Source organism: Babylonia areolata, chromosome 1 (assembly GCF_041734735.1).
Source record: "Babylonia areolata isolate BAREFJ2019XMU chromosome 1, ASM4173473v1, whole genome shotgun sequence".
NCBI classification, from domain to species: Eukaryota; Metazoa; Mollusca; class Gastropoda; order Neogastropoda; family Buccinidae; genus Babylonia; species Babylonia areolata.
Window position 1 is genome coordinate 81,843,674 of NC_134876.1, and position 15,000 is coordinate 81,858,673.

At 46.5% G+C, this 15,000-nt stretch overlaps 1 protein-coding gene across 2 annotated transcripts in view; it reads left to right on the forward strand.

Annotated features, from left to right (window-relative positions):
• LOC143288149 (uncharacterized) overlaps positions 1 to 15,000 on the forward strand; it is a 528,503-nt gene that overhangs the window by 456,528 nt on the left and 56,975 nt on the right. For both annotated transcript variants that reach the window (XM_076596456.1, XM_076596447.1), the window contains one exon: positions 1,746 to 1,921. In XM_076596456.1, the coding sequence (XP_076452571.1) occupies positions 1,746 to 1,921 (176 nt within the window). The remainder of the gene's footprint in view (positions 1 to 1,745; positions 1,922 to 15,000) is intronic.

Sequence of the window (15,000 nt, forward strand, 5' to 3'; positions counted from 1 at the left end):
TCCCTCCCTCGTCTCCACCCCCCTCCCCTCGTCTCCACCTCCCTCTCTCCCCTCGTCCCCCCACCTCATCTCCACCTCCCTCCCTCCCCTCGTCCCCCCCACCTCATCTCCACCTCCCTCCCTCCCCTCGTCCCCCCACCTCATCTCCACCTCCCTCCCTCCCCTCGTCCCCCCCACCTCATCTCCACCTCCCTCCCTCCCATCGTCCCCCCCACCTCATCTCCACCTCCCTCCCTCCCCTCGTCCCCCCTACCCCTCGTCTCCACCTCCCTCCCCTCGTCTCCACCTCCCTCTCCCCGTCTCTACCTCCCTCCCTCGTCTCCACACCCCTCCCCTCGTCTCCACCTCCCTCTCTCCCCTCGTCCCCCCTCCCCCTCGTCTCCACCCCTCTCGCCCCCTCGTCTCCACCTCCCTCCCCTCATCCCCCCACCTCGTCTCCACCTCCCTCCCTCCCCTCGTCCCCCCACCTCGTCTCCACCTCCCTCCCTCCCCTCGTCCCCCCACCTCATCTCCACCTCCCTCCCTCCCCTCGTCCCCCCACCTCATCTCCACCTCCCTCCCTCCCCTCGTCCCCCCTACCCCTCGTCTCCACCTCCGTCTCCACCTCCCTCCCCTCGTCTCCGCGTCTCTCCCCGTCACCACCCTTACTCCGCCTTCTGCAAAATGTTTTATAGAACTTACTCATCTCCCTACAGAAAGTGTTCACGTGCAGAGAAATTACAACCTCGTCATATGTTGCACTCTAGCTGCTAGATTCATGTGATTTAAGTTTATTGATTTTAATTTGATTTTATTTTCATGCTTATTCGACCGATTTCGACTTACCGGCTGTTGTTTATTTACCCCTCTATAGTGGCTGTGATATAGTGAATAGACTGTCCTTATCCGTATCCCCCTCCTTCTCTCTTCCCTCACCCACATCTCTCCCGCTCATCCATCTCTCTCTGTCTCTGTCTGTCTGTCTCTTATTTTTTTATTCTGTTTCCCATTCGAAGGCTGGATGAAAGAAAAAGCATTCGTCTTGCTAACTCACCCTCAGAAAATAAAAATCATTCAGTCCAGTTGTCTCTCTCTCTCTCTCTCTCTCTCTCCCTCTCTGTCCCTCACACACACACACACACACACACACACACACACACACACACCGCCCGCACACTCACTTGCATATTAGATTCATCACTTTGAGCTCCATCTCACCCCCGTCCCCCCGTGCTCCGCTCTGGTTTCACACGCAGTGACACCCTCTCTGTAACATTATCTTAAACCCGTTGAAAATGTTGTGCGGGAGAAAGGGTGTGATCATTGAAGGAAAAAACCCTGTGTTCATGATGTTCCCTTGTGGAGTTCTTGGATTTATTTGTCTTCCTGAGTCAAATTTCGGATAAAGGTGTTAAACACGGATTGCCTTGTGATGGTCAGGTTCCATTTGCATTGCTTGGTTCGAACTTTTTGACAGAATGCCTACGTTGACCGAACTACGCCATTGGTCAGTTCCATACTACACACAGTTAGTAGCGGGTTACGACCATACTTGGCTCGTCCGTCCGAGCAGTGCAGCTGGCTCCAGGGCTTTTCGGCTTTTCTTCCTGTTACATTTGAACTCGATCAGAGGTGCCCATCATGTGCTAATCATTCTTGATGTTAGGTTTTGTCGTCGGTGCTATCGAAATGTTATTTTAATCTCTTTGTTCAGTTACCAGATGCGTTATGTCTAACTCTTTTTCTTTTTTCTTTTTTTTCCTCAGAGCACCGGCAGAGCGATACATTCCACGATGACGTCACGGACAGTCTGACGTCATCCCGCACCGCCACGCCTGAAGTGACGGGGGCGAGCGGCGAGCCATGCAGCAACTTCAACCACGGCAGCAACAGCGGCAGCCACAGCAACAGCAACCACCATCACCATCACCATAGTTACCAGGTAAGCGGCCTCATTAACGGGCATCGGGTGAGTGTTGATGAGTGAGTGAGTGATCTGGCTGACTGGATGGATGGTTGATTGGCTGGTTGATTGGATTGCTGATTGGTTGGATGGCTGGTTGGGTCACTGGCTGGATGGCTGGTTGGGTCACTGGCTGGATGACTGGTTGATTGGATTGCTGATTGGTTGGATGGCTGGTTGGGTCACTGGCTGGATGGCTGGTTGGGTCACTGGCTGGATGGCTGGTTGGGTCACTGGCTGGATGACTGGTTGATTGGATTGCTGATTGGTTGGATGGCTGGTTGGGTCTCTGGCTGGATGGCTGGTTGGGTCACTGGTTGGATGGCTGGTTGGGTCACTGGCTGGATGGCTGGTTGATTGGATTGCTGATTGGTTGGATGGCTGGTTGGGTCACTGGCTGGATGGCTGGTTGGGTCACTGGCTGGATGGCTGGTTGGGTCACTGGCTGGATGACTGGTTGATTGGATTGCTGATTGGTTGGATGGCTGGTTGGGTCACTGGCTGGATGGCTGGTTGGGTCACTGGCTGGATGGCTGGTTGGGTCACTGGCTGAATGGCTGGTTGGGTCACTGGCTGGATGGCTGGTTGGGTCACTGGTTGAATGGCTGGTTGGGTCACTGGCTGGATGGCTGGTTGATTGGATTGCTGATTGGTTGGATGGCTGGTTGGGTCTCTGGCTGGATGGCTGGTTGTGTCACTGGTTGGATGGCTGGTTGGGTCACTGGCTGGATGGCTGGTTGATTGGATTGCTGATTGGTTGGATGGCTGGTTGGGTCTCTGGCTGGATGGCTGGTTGGGTCACTGGTTGGATGGCTGGTTGGGTCACTGGCTGGATAGCTGGTTGATTGGATTGCTGATTGGTTGGATGGCTGGTTGATTGGATAGCTGGTTGATTGGATTGCTGGTTGGGTCACTGGCTGGATGGCTGGTTGGGTCACTGGTTGAATGGCTGGTTGGGTCACTGGATGGATGGCTGGTTGATTGGATTGCTGATTGGTTGGATGGCTGGTTGGGTCACTGGCTGGATGGCTGGTTGATTGGATTGCTGATTGGGTCACTGGCTGGTTGGGTCACTGGCTGGATGGCTGGTTGGGTCACTGGATGGATGGATGGTTGATTGGATTGCTGATTGGTTGGATGGCTGGTTGGCTCACTGGCTGGCTGGCTGGTTGATTGGATGGCTGATTGGTTTCTTGGTTGATTGGATGGCTGATTGGTTTCTTGGTTGGATGGATGGCTGGTTGCCTGGCAGATCTTTCCAAAGGAGGAAGTGGAGGCGTTGTGGGCTGATGGGTTGTTTTTTTCTCGGGGTGCAAAAGGTACCAGAGTACTTTCCCTGCCCAAATGTTGGCTGCTGATCACCGATCCGCTGCGAAACGAGGCACAGTTTGCTTTACCTTGTTTTGTTTTTCACTTAACCATGGGATTGCGGGCACATAAGACGCGTGAGTGCGCGTGTGTACACAGTCACGTAAGCCCTTGTGCGTGCGCACAATACACACAAGTACACACACACGCGCGCAGGCACACACACACACACACACACACACACACCCCTAACCCCCCTTCCCCACGCCCCCTCCCCCCCGCAGCTCCCCCCCTGGCCCCCCCACCCCCCCGCCAACACACACACACACAAGGTGCGAACAGCGTAATTATCATCACCCCGTCATAATTACTTTTTAAAGTTTTATGCTTAGTGCGCCTTTTATCAGTTTGTGCGCACGTACGCAAGAAACACATTTTCCTGTTCTCTGACTTTGCCTCTGTCTCTGTCTCTGTCCTCCTCTCCTCCGTCTGTCTGTCTCTCTGTCTGTCTACCTCTGTCTCTGTCTTTGTCCTCCTCCCCTCTGCCTCTGTTTATCTCTCTATCTACCTCTGTCTCTCTGTCTATCTACCTCTGTCTCTGTGTCTATCTACCTCTGTCTCTGTCTCTATCTACCTCTGTCTGTCTATCTACCTCTGCCTCTGTCTATCTCTCTGTCTATCTACCTCGGTCTCTGCCTCTCTCTGTCTCTCTTTCTCTCTGTCTCTTTCTCTCTGTCTCTCTCTGTGCCTTTGTCTCTTTCTCCGTCGTCTCTGTCTCTCTGTCTGTCTGTCTCTCACTCTCTTTTTCTCTCTTTCTCACTAACTTCTTCTCATAGTATCATGAATTATTTTGAGAAATAACGAGTGCATCGCTGATCGCTCGGTAAGCTTTACGACAGGAAGCGCTGTTGTCATCGTGGCAAGAATCTGGGGGTGGGGCTCTGATATCGCGGGGGTCATCATATTATATCGGTGCTCTTCATTTCTGTCAGACGGGACAGGGTAATGATGCACTCTCGGCATGATAATGAACACATGTCTTCCCGCGCTTCCTGATTTAGGTCGTGTGCAAGGCAGAGCTTCAGCGGTCATTTACAACTCGTGCACTTCACACAATGGTGGGCTTTCACTCTGGAGACGTGTATTGCTGTGCCTGTCCACCGGAGGAGGTCGTGAATTTTACTTTGGCCTTTCTTCAGTGCTGTCTGTACGTGCATAATTATGGAACAAGCCAAACTCTTTAAAAGTTCTGTGAAGGCATTGTTATTGGTCTTGCTGGACTTGTTAAAACAACTGCAGTTTGTGAATGCTGGATTTACTCTGTCTTGAAGGGATAGTTTTTGTTTGTTTGTTGTTCTGTGTTTTGTTGTTCTTTTCTCTGGGGGTGGGGGGTGGTTGAATGTGCTCGTTGCATGAGCGGTACTTGACCTTTCTTTCTTTATCTCTGCAATACACACATTCATGATCATTTTTGATTGTCACAGTACCATCGTATAGTTCACTAGCTTTTTTGTTTTAAATCTTATTTCTTTTTTTTTATTATCATCATTAATTCCTAACTGAAACAAAATACCCCAAGCAGTGGCATTTGATCTTAACAATCTGCCGTTAGAACTAACCAGACCTAACCACTGTTTACCCTGTCAATACATATAACGGGAAAACTGTGTAATTCGGCCCTTAGCGTATCCACTGGTAGTTTTTTTTTGCCAGTCTGAGGTCACGAAAAGGATGCTGATTGTCTCCCATTACTGATGACGATCAGTTCAAACCAAATCCAATCAAATTTTAAAAAAACTTTATTAATCCACTTGGATCACGTGACGATGGTGATGATTTTGAAAGCTTTCCGATCTTTTTTTTTTTTCTTTCTTTCTTTTCTTTTCTTTTTTTTTTTTTTTTTTTTTGTCGCCGACGGATCGGCATGATGATAACTGCAAAAGAAAAAAGGGATGCTGCTGGTGGTGGTGGTGGTGGTGATAATGCTGCTGCTGCTGCTGCTGATGATGATGATAATAACGATGGTGACAGAAAATGAATAGCCCTCCACTGCGCTGTTCCCTTGCGGGTGACGGTGGCGGTGGTGGTGGGTGGTGGGAAGTTTTATTGGTGAAATGATCCAAGCGAGCATCTTCACGGTGGACTGGCTTCAGACATGCCGCGCCTCATCAGGACGTATTGATTGTGCCGGGAGGGGGGGGGGAGGGGGAAGGAGGGGCAACTCGGCCAGCAGGGACCAGGGGGGGTTGGAGGGAATGGAGGATGGGGGGGGGGAAGGGGTGCTGCAGCATGCAACACTTTGTCAATTGTGTCCCCCGCTGGAAGCGACCTGTAAGATTCCTGGACAGGTAGATGGAGCAGAGGACTCACTGCTGTACATCATCACGTTGTCAGGGGCAGGGACAGGGGGAGAAAGGAACAGTTTTTGTTTCAGCTGAGCTCTGAGATTGGAGGGAGATAGAGATACACAGACAGACACAAGGGAGGGAGGGAGTAAGATTGAAAATAGAAAGAAGAGGGAAAAAAGTAGCGTGTTTGAGAATGCGAACGAAACAGGTATGCATACAGACACTGACATACACGCATGCACGCGCGCGCGCTCACACACACACACACACACACACACACACACGAGATAGAAAAGTATTCGATGTCTTAAAGGCTCTCGTACTTGCACAGTCGATCGACATTCCCCATGTTCCAAAATTAGACCTGTCAACAACCATCGTTTGGAAATGTCGGCAATGTCTACGATAAGCAAACTTGAAGCTATATTTCACTATATTTCACTGTGACACCGAAGGTAGGCTGTTGTCGGAAGTTATGCATAGTTGAGTGAGCTTTTGGTCATTCGTTGGTAAAGCTGAGAAAATTAATGGACTTTTAGCATCTCGCTTCAGTCGGGAGGGTAGGGTAAATATGAAAGAAGTCACAGTGGAATATTCAACCATTCTGCTGGATGTTTAGAGAGAAAAAAAATACACATGTGTATATATGAGGTCTCAGAATTGGAAACGAGATAACTGTGAAATACAGATATTTCACATGCGCGTGCGAACTCACTTCAGGTTTAATAGATTTTTAAAAATATATATATATTTATCTGTTTATCGATTTATTTATTTAATAGCTTGTTGTTGTTATTTTGTTGTTGTTGTTGTTTTTTTGTTGTTGTTTTTTTGGATAGCGTATGAGCTATGGAATCTTTGTTTTCTTTTCAGATTAAATTTGTTTTGTCTTACGCCCCCCCCCACCCCCACTCCCCACCCCCCTCCCCCAACTCCTTTCTCTCTCTATCCTTTTGTTGTTTTCCTCCCATCTTTCCAGTCCCCATTTCCTCTCTGCCCACATCCACCCCTTGTCTCTCTCTCCCCCACCCCCCTGCCTGTCTCCCACCCCCCACCCCCCACCCCCCTGCCTGTCTCCCTTTCAATGTGTCTCTGAGGAGTAAGGACAAAAACATGTGCCAGCTGTCCTTTCTTCACAATTCGTCAAAGACATTTAATGTATGCTTTTGTGTGTGTGTGTGTGTAAGAAAATGAGAAATAAATTGCTTGCATGGACTTTGAGTCTCATCGATTGAAAGGAAAACGTCGGGTGGGGAGGGCGGGGGGGGGGGATAGTTTGGATAACGGTCTTTTTGCGCTCTGCAGAGCGTCCAGGATCGATGGCGTGTTGAACGGTCGATGTTGCCCTGACCCCCCTCCACCCCCACCCTTCCCTCCGAACTTCCTTCCCCTCCACTCCACTCCCCCCACCCCCAGCCTCCTAACACCCCCACCTACCTCCCTGCCAGTTCTGTTTGGGAGGAAATGTCACCTTTGTTTTAATTCGTCCTGCCACTGTTGACACTCCTGGCGTGGGAGCTCTCTCTCTTCGTCTGAGAAATCTTTTTGAATAATTATATTTTGACAGAGCAAACACGAGCCCCATTCGAATGTCAGACTTTGGAATACGTGGGCTTTGTGCATGAATAATTGTTCGGCAGTGATGATGATGATGATAATGATAATAATAATAATAATGAAATGAAATGGTTATAATAATAAATAATAAATAGTAGTAGTAGTAGTAGTAGTAGTAGTAGTAGTAATGATGAAATGAAATAAGCAAATTTACACTAAGGCAAGCTGCATGTAGCTGTGCGCGTTGTGGATTCTGATTGCCTGTGGTTGAGATGTTCAATACAGCTCTCTATACAGTCGGCGGATTCTATCGACAGGCTGTGTGTGCCCCGCGTATTTTAATATCTATTTCTGCGGGCTTGTGATAAGCTACACTTGACACTTTTTCTCTCTGTCTCTCCCTCCCCTCCCCTCCACCCCTCCTCGTTTCCTTTGTCTCTGTCTCTCTGTGTCTCTGTCTATTTCTCTCTGTCTCTCTCTCCCTCACTCCCTCTCGCTCTCACTTTTTCTAGATCTGAGCCTGGGGAAATAATTATGTTCCCATACACTGTCTGTCCCAGCAGGATCTGAACTTTGATATGGGGTAATTGTGTGTGTGTGTGTGTGCCTGCGTGTGTGTGTGTGTGTGTGTGTGTGCGTGCGCGCGCATGTGTGTGTGTATTAGGTGACGTCTCCAGTCATTCTAATTTTTCCCCCCGTTCAAAAGAGGGCTTGCCACAAACCTATCATTATAAGATTAGTTTCCGTGGTGCTGACTCCCCGTGGTGTGTCATACAGGCAATCCATAACCGGTCTGACGGGCTGACGCTCGGTCATAGCTCACAGGGCTGGCGACCGGGCCGCACCTGACCTCAGGACTATCCACACTGTATCCTGGTGGGGGCGTGGGGGGTGGGGGGCGGGCATCGGCGGGTGGAGTTTGTGTGTGTCTGAGAGCTTGCTTGTATCGTCCGGAAATAGGCCTGCATTCATTAATAACACGATGTTGATCTTTCTCTTAGAGCTGTTGTTGTTGGTGGTGGCTTTGAAGATCAGTTGTTCCGTGAAGATAAACAGCATTCTATAGTTGGAGTGGGTTTTGCCTTCTTTTTTCTTTCTTTCTTTTTTTTGTCACTTACATGAATTATTCTTCGTTCCCATGTCCAATAACAGGATGTGCTCAGTTTGTGTGCATGTTTGGCATGGACGCTTGGGTGCAGTTTCCACTGAGCTGCAGCTGTTTTAAATTAGTGATTCCGCGTATGTTTTGTTTCCCTTTGGAATCCCTAAAGCATTTGAACAAGAAAAAAAAACGAGACAGAGGATATTGTATTGTATTGTATTATTCTTTGTCACAACAAATTTCTGTGTTGGGAGAACATAATTTGTATTGAACGGTAGAGAGAGGGAGAGTGGGTATTTGTTTTAAACGAGGTAAAGAAAAGAAAAAACGGGAGGTGGTTAAATTTGTATTGACCTACAGAAAGGTGGGGCATATTATTGTATAGCGAAAAATAAAGTGAGAGTGAGAGGGCGGGTGGAGGTGTGGGTGGAGGGGAGAGGGAAATGCATTGAGAGAGGAGTGGGTTGTTTTGCAGGCAAATAAACGCCCACCACTCTTGCATTTTGAATCAGGCCTTGTTGCTTCTTTGGTTGGTCTTCTTTTTTTTCTACTTTTTTTGCCCTCCATACTCTCCCACATCTTCTATGCCAGTTCTCGCCTTCCAGCCCTTAAAACCGATACAGAGTATTACCATCACTTTAAATCCTTCATGGTGTTGACACAGTCAGCGTAAAGGGTGGCTATTCACCCCTTAAAACGTCCGGAAAGTTTGAATAATTCCTCCGCCGGGAACCTTAAGGGCCCGCTCCCCTCCCCCTCCAAACACCCGCCAGCAGTACTGGGCTACTAGTATGAATAATTGCTGAACTAAAAGCCGTTCACGCACTGCACGCGGCATACAGATGTTCCGAGTTCGTCGTTCCTTCAAACAGGCCGTGTCCGGTTATGTTTGTAAGAAATGCAGAACCAGCGTGCTTGCAGACACTGTTACATGCCGTGGTATTTTCATGTCTGAACTTGTGGCTTTCCTCCTCCTCCTTTTTCCCCTTGTTGTTCTCCCCCTCCACCCCCCACACCCCTCCACACACACCCTCTCCCCCCGCTCCCCCCCTCCCCGCCACCCTCCCCCCCCCCCAACACACACACCCCTTCTTTTCTGTTCTGCCTCCTCCTCATTGTCCTCCTCCTCGTCCCCTTCCTCCCCTCTTCCCTTTTTTTCGTGCTATTGATCCAATGTCTCTCTCTCTCTCTCTCTCTCTCTGTGTTTGTGTTTTAAGTTGAAGAATCTAATTGCTATTAAAACCTCGCACAATGTAATTTGCCTGAGGGGGGAGGGGAGGCCAGAATGAGAGAGATCCGCACGCAATCAAAGCCAAATTCAACACCTTTCTTTTCTCACCTTTTAAGCACTTTGGCCTCTTAAAAAGCTGTTATTTTCAGTCGATAAAACAGACTTCGTGTGTGTGTGTGTGTGGTGGGTGTGTGTGTGTGTGTGTGTGTGTGGTGTGTGTGTGTGTGTGTGTGTACTTGCTTCCATCGCCGACCACCCGTCCCAGCTCCACGTTGCCGACAATTTGTCTGGTTGGTCAAGTTATTTAGCCCGTCCTTCCACTGCCTGGAATTGATGGATATTGGGGGTGTTAGTTTTCAATTAGCAAGATGAGTCCCATTTGGGGACTCAGGATGGGGATGTGGGGGTGGTTTGAGGTCAGTGAATACTTCCCTCCGCGTTCTTCACTCACAGCCCCCACCCTCACCCCCACCCCTGTACTCCCCCACTCCCCCTCCTAACTTCTGTGTGTGAGAGAGAGAGAGAGAGATACAAGTTCTTTTGATGAAAGTGTGAACGATTTGGTTGCAACGTCCGAGTTGCTCAGCAGCATGTTCACACCGAGTGGAAAAGGAAAGCGACAATGATTGGCGAGGCTTGAAGGCAAGGATTGGTAGAATGGAGCGGAGGAGGGGGGGGGGAGCGCAACTTCGTGGGACAGCTATATCACCACGTTTTACTGTAGAGAAGGAAGAGAGAAGCTGAGATGGAAAAGACCGGGACTGGAGGGCATGCTTTGGAGACTACTGGGGGAGAATGAGGGCGTGATGGTTTTTCCCTGGCATGTTTTACCACCCCAAAAATATATGAGGGTTATGAGTTTGATCGTTTTCTCAAAAACGAGATCGCGGGGGGCAGGAGGGGGGGGGAGGGTAAACTACATCTGCGGGGCATGTTTTACCCTTAGGGGAAAAAGAGCCGAGTGCCTGTTTTACCGAAGTGGAAGAAGAAAACGACGGGAACGTTTGTTTGTTTGTTTTTTGTTTGTTTGTTGTTGTTTTTTGTTGTTTTTTACCCGGACATTCTTGGGTCGACCACCTCGTTTTATTTTGTGTATAAATTACACGATCAACTAAACACCATGGAAATAATCAAACCAATACCCGGCATTCCATAACTATGTCAAACTCAAAGTAATCAATAGCATTTATGGAATAAATACAACTTTTCGTTTACTGATTTTGGGCTTGTTACAGAAATAATTATGGAAGGAAGATGTACAAATCATACAATTATGTGTACAAAACTTAGAATCAATCTTTTTTTTTCCCCCACTTACACATTTCCTTTTTTTCAGGGGCAAAAGATTTATCCTTTTTTAACATTTCAAATGACAAGACAGTCTAAAAAAAAAAAAAAAAAAAGGTTATAATGATGTCTACGCAGACTATGCTGCACTCATTAATCATTGTTCACTTTGTTAAAAAAAAAAAATTAATAAATAAATAAATGAATTTAAAAAAAAAAAAAAAAAAAATAAAAAATGGGGAAATTGTTGACATATACTTAAACACACGTAGCAACAACTGATTGATAGCTTCTTTGATTATGCCGCACATTATCAGTTGTTACCACGGGAACGTTGGGTTTTTTTGGTGTTTTTTGTTTGTTTGTTGTTGTTTTTTGTTCTTTTTCCCAAACTGAAGAACTTCTAGAAAACCAGGAGGACATGTTCAACCATACAAAACAAAACGAAACGCATGGGGAATCGGGGTGGGACAAAACTGACAGGATGCAGCAATCTGCCTTAGGGTGCGGGAGCAAATCTGACCGGTCACATGCAGGCAGGCAAGGCACAAACCAGAGAGGTCAAGGTAAAAGGGCCTGCTTCATCAATCAGGGTTGACCAAGCCTGGGTATCGAAAGGCCCTGCCTCCCTCCTAATCCTACCAGCCACTGCAAAATTAATTTGAGCACACCAATCAATTCTCGTTCGTCTCCCCGGATATTTCTTCCTAGTCAGGGTAATGGTTTAGTGGATTGGATGGAAGGCGCTGGAGAAGAGTCGGAAACAAAACGACAGAGAGAGAGGGGTGGAGGGGAGGTGTGGGTTAGGGGGAGGGGGGGGTTCGGCATGATGATGACCCAAAAAAAGGTAACTGGTCGCTCTTATGGCCTGTATCGATTGAAACACGAGTGCTGTCTTTGATGGGGGAGGGGTGGGGGTGGAGAAGGGGAGGGGGAGAGGCAGGGCGGGGGGCCGGTGTGGGTGCAAAAACAGCCCCGGATCGGAGCGGGTGACGGGAAGGTTGGGTGTCAGTGATCCATCGATGAAGATCTCATTAGCGGTTGCTTTCTTTTTCCTCCCCTCTTCGTTCGATTCGTCTCGGAAGAAGAATAAACAGCAGCAGTGATAGCCGCCGAAGCGTCAGTAACCCTGGCATTAGTAGTAGTAGTATACTGCTTGCTGTCATGGTCAGGGTTCACGCGAAGGTCGGACATCCACCTTTTTTCTCTTCTTTTTTTCTTTCTTTACATGTATATATATAATTTTTTTTTTATAAAGTAAATGCGGTATAGTGGGTAAGGATCGGGATCAGTTTAAAGGACGTGTGGAAGTAGACGGACTGATCCGTATATGTTACGGAACATTTGTTTTTAAAGACATCGAGGAGAAACGGGGATTTTGTTGTGTTTCCCTCTCTCTCTCTCTCTCTCTCTCTCTCTCTCTCTCTCTCTCTCTCTCTCTCTCTCTCTCTCTCTCCCCCCCCCCCTTTTTTTTTTTTTTTTTTTTTTTCCACAGTTGTTTACGGTATTTCCACCTCATATTTCCCGCTTTTCCCCGCGATTACTCACTCTGCTTATTCTTTTGACTTTAAGTGCTCGCCCGAAAGTGGTGCGAACGCATCATTTTTATTTCCGTTGCAATTTTCTCTCTCCTGACAGTGTTTGATATTCTGGCGAGCCGATGATGCATGAGTTTGTCAGAGAGAGAGAGACAGACAGACACATAGAGAGAGAGAGAGAGAATGTGTGTGTGTGTGTGTGTGTGTGTGTACGCGCACTTGCGCATTTGCATTTGGTTTGCAGAAAGTTTTGTCTGGTGTCTTTATCCTCCCTGCCCCCCTCCCCCCATTGAAATCTGGTCAGTGCTGTTTATCATCATTAAGGGAATATCCATTCGATGTATCGGTCATTGAGCGTAATCTTGATCGTCCTTAGTACTCGGATACGTCTTTAATGGTTGTTTACTCAACAGTACGTTAATAATGTCCATGTATAGCTTGTGGTAAGCTGAACTCAGACAGTACTCAGATATTTTATGTTGTTGACGAACTGGCAGTTTTCGAGCAATGCTTCTGTTGCTGGCTTAGAGGTTCCCTTACATTCACAGAGCAAAATGTTTATCATTCTCCAGAAGACACATCACGAAGTGTCAGTTTTCTCTTTCCACAAAGAAACCATCAATTGTAATGCATGCAGCGTCGACAAAGAAAAAAAATTGACTCATTTCTAATCTTTCTTCCAGACTTCAGTTTGTTAACATAAAAGAAATGTTCGTTCTGTTTTAAGTTCTCCGTAATTTTTTTTTTTTTTTTCTGTATGATTATGATTGTCGTCAGAGGCTTTCTGTCTTGTTTCACTTGCTAACCTCATGGATGTGTCCTTTACGTTCCTTGTTATGTATGTGTCCTTTACGTTCCTTGTTATGTATGTGTCCTTTATGTTCCTTGTTATGTATGTGTCCTTTACGTTCCTTGTTATGTATGTGTCCTTTACGTTCCTTGTTATGTATGTGTCCTTTACGTTCCTTGTTATGGATGTGTCCTTTACGTTCCTTGTTATGTATATGTCATTTACATTCCTTGCTGTGTATGTGTCCTTTGTGTTCCTGTAATATGTCCTTTACGTTCCTTGCTATGTATATGGCCTTACCTTTCCTTGCTATGGGTGTGCCCTAAACGTTCTTTGTAAGATATGTCCTTTACGTTCCTTGTTATGTGTCTGTCCTTTATGTACCTTGTTATGTATGTGTCCTTTACATTCCTTGCTATGTATGTGTTCTTTATATTCCTATGTGTCCTTTACGTTCCTTGTTATGTATGTGTCCTTTATGTTCCTTGTTATGTATGTGTCCTTTATGTTCCTTGCTATGTATGTGTCCTTTACGTTCCTGTTGTGGATGTGTCATTTACATTCCTTGTTATGTATGTGTCCTTTACGTTCCTTATTATGGAGGTGTCCTTTACGTTCCTTGTTATGTATGTGTCCTTTACGTTCCTCGTTATGGATGTGTCATTTACGTTCCTTGTTATGGATGTGTCCTTTACGTTCCTTGTTATGTATGTGTCCTTTACGTTCCTTGTTATGTATGTGTCCTTTACGTTCCTTGTTATGGATGTGTCCTTTACGTTTCTCGTTATGGATGTGTCATTTACGTTCCTTGTCATGGATGTGTCCTTTACGTTCCTTGCTATGTATGTGTCCTTTACGTTCTTTGCCATATACTTCTGATGATCAGTGGGCAGTCGAGTGGCTGCTTATTCGGTCCACACCTACATTTCCCCAACAACGAAGAAAAGGTTCACAGAAACAAATCTTTTAGTCATCGGTGTGCGAGCTGACGGGAATCGCTAGACAACATCATGTTGAATAAGCTTCGCCTTGTCTTGCTTCAAAGATCAAAACTTGCAGTTGTTTGTTGTTCAATATTGAAGTTGGGTTTGTTTGTTTTTTTCATCTCATTTTTCATTTTAAAACTAATACCATGGTCTGTCAGCTTGTATTTAAATCCGTGGAAAAAAAACCCAACACCTTTTAATACAGAAAACGAATAATGTGCGAATCACAGTATTTGAAAAAATACAAGGAAGTTTCTGGATATTCGTAATATTTGCGACGATTAGTCTGATTTACCCGAATTCGACTCGTCAACAATACAGAGAAGAAACAAAAAGAAAAATATCGCACGTTACATTAGATTTAAGCTTTGATTTATGAAGGGGGGGGGAGAACACAATGTCTGAATGATAAAAATCCATATAAAGATATTTTATTGTTTATTTCTTCAACTCCACTGTTTTTCCCTCCTTTGCATTCTGTAAAATATCCATTTCGACTGTATTTGATCCCTATAATGTGTTTTTAAAGTTTTCCATTGTTAACCGGTTTGTTTTTTGTTTCGTTTTTCATGGAATTTAATCAGCTTCGGATTTCTGATCTTATTGTGCACAATCAGTGCGTGCGTGCGTGCGTGTGTGTGTGTGTGTGCGAGTGTGCATGAGTGTGTGTGTGTGTGTGTATGTTTGAGAGTGCATGTGTGTGTGTGAGTGTGCATGTGTGTGTGTGTGTGTATGTGTGTGTGCCTGTGTGTATGTGTGTGTGTGAAGCTGGCAGAAGGTTTCACTGGATGAACATGATGCCAACCTCCACCCCATAAAGGCTTGAAGAAGAGCAGCCTTGGGAATCTGTCTGGCTCAACAATAACTAACCGAGTTTTACCGGCAAAGAAAAAAAAACAACAACAACAAAA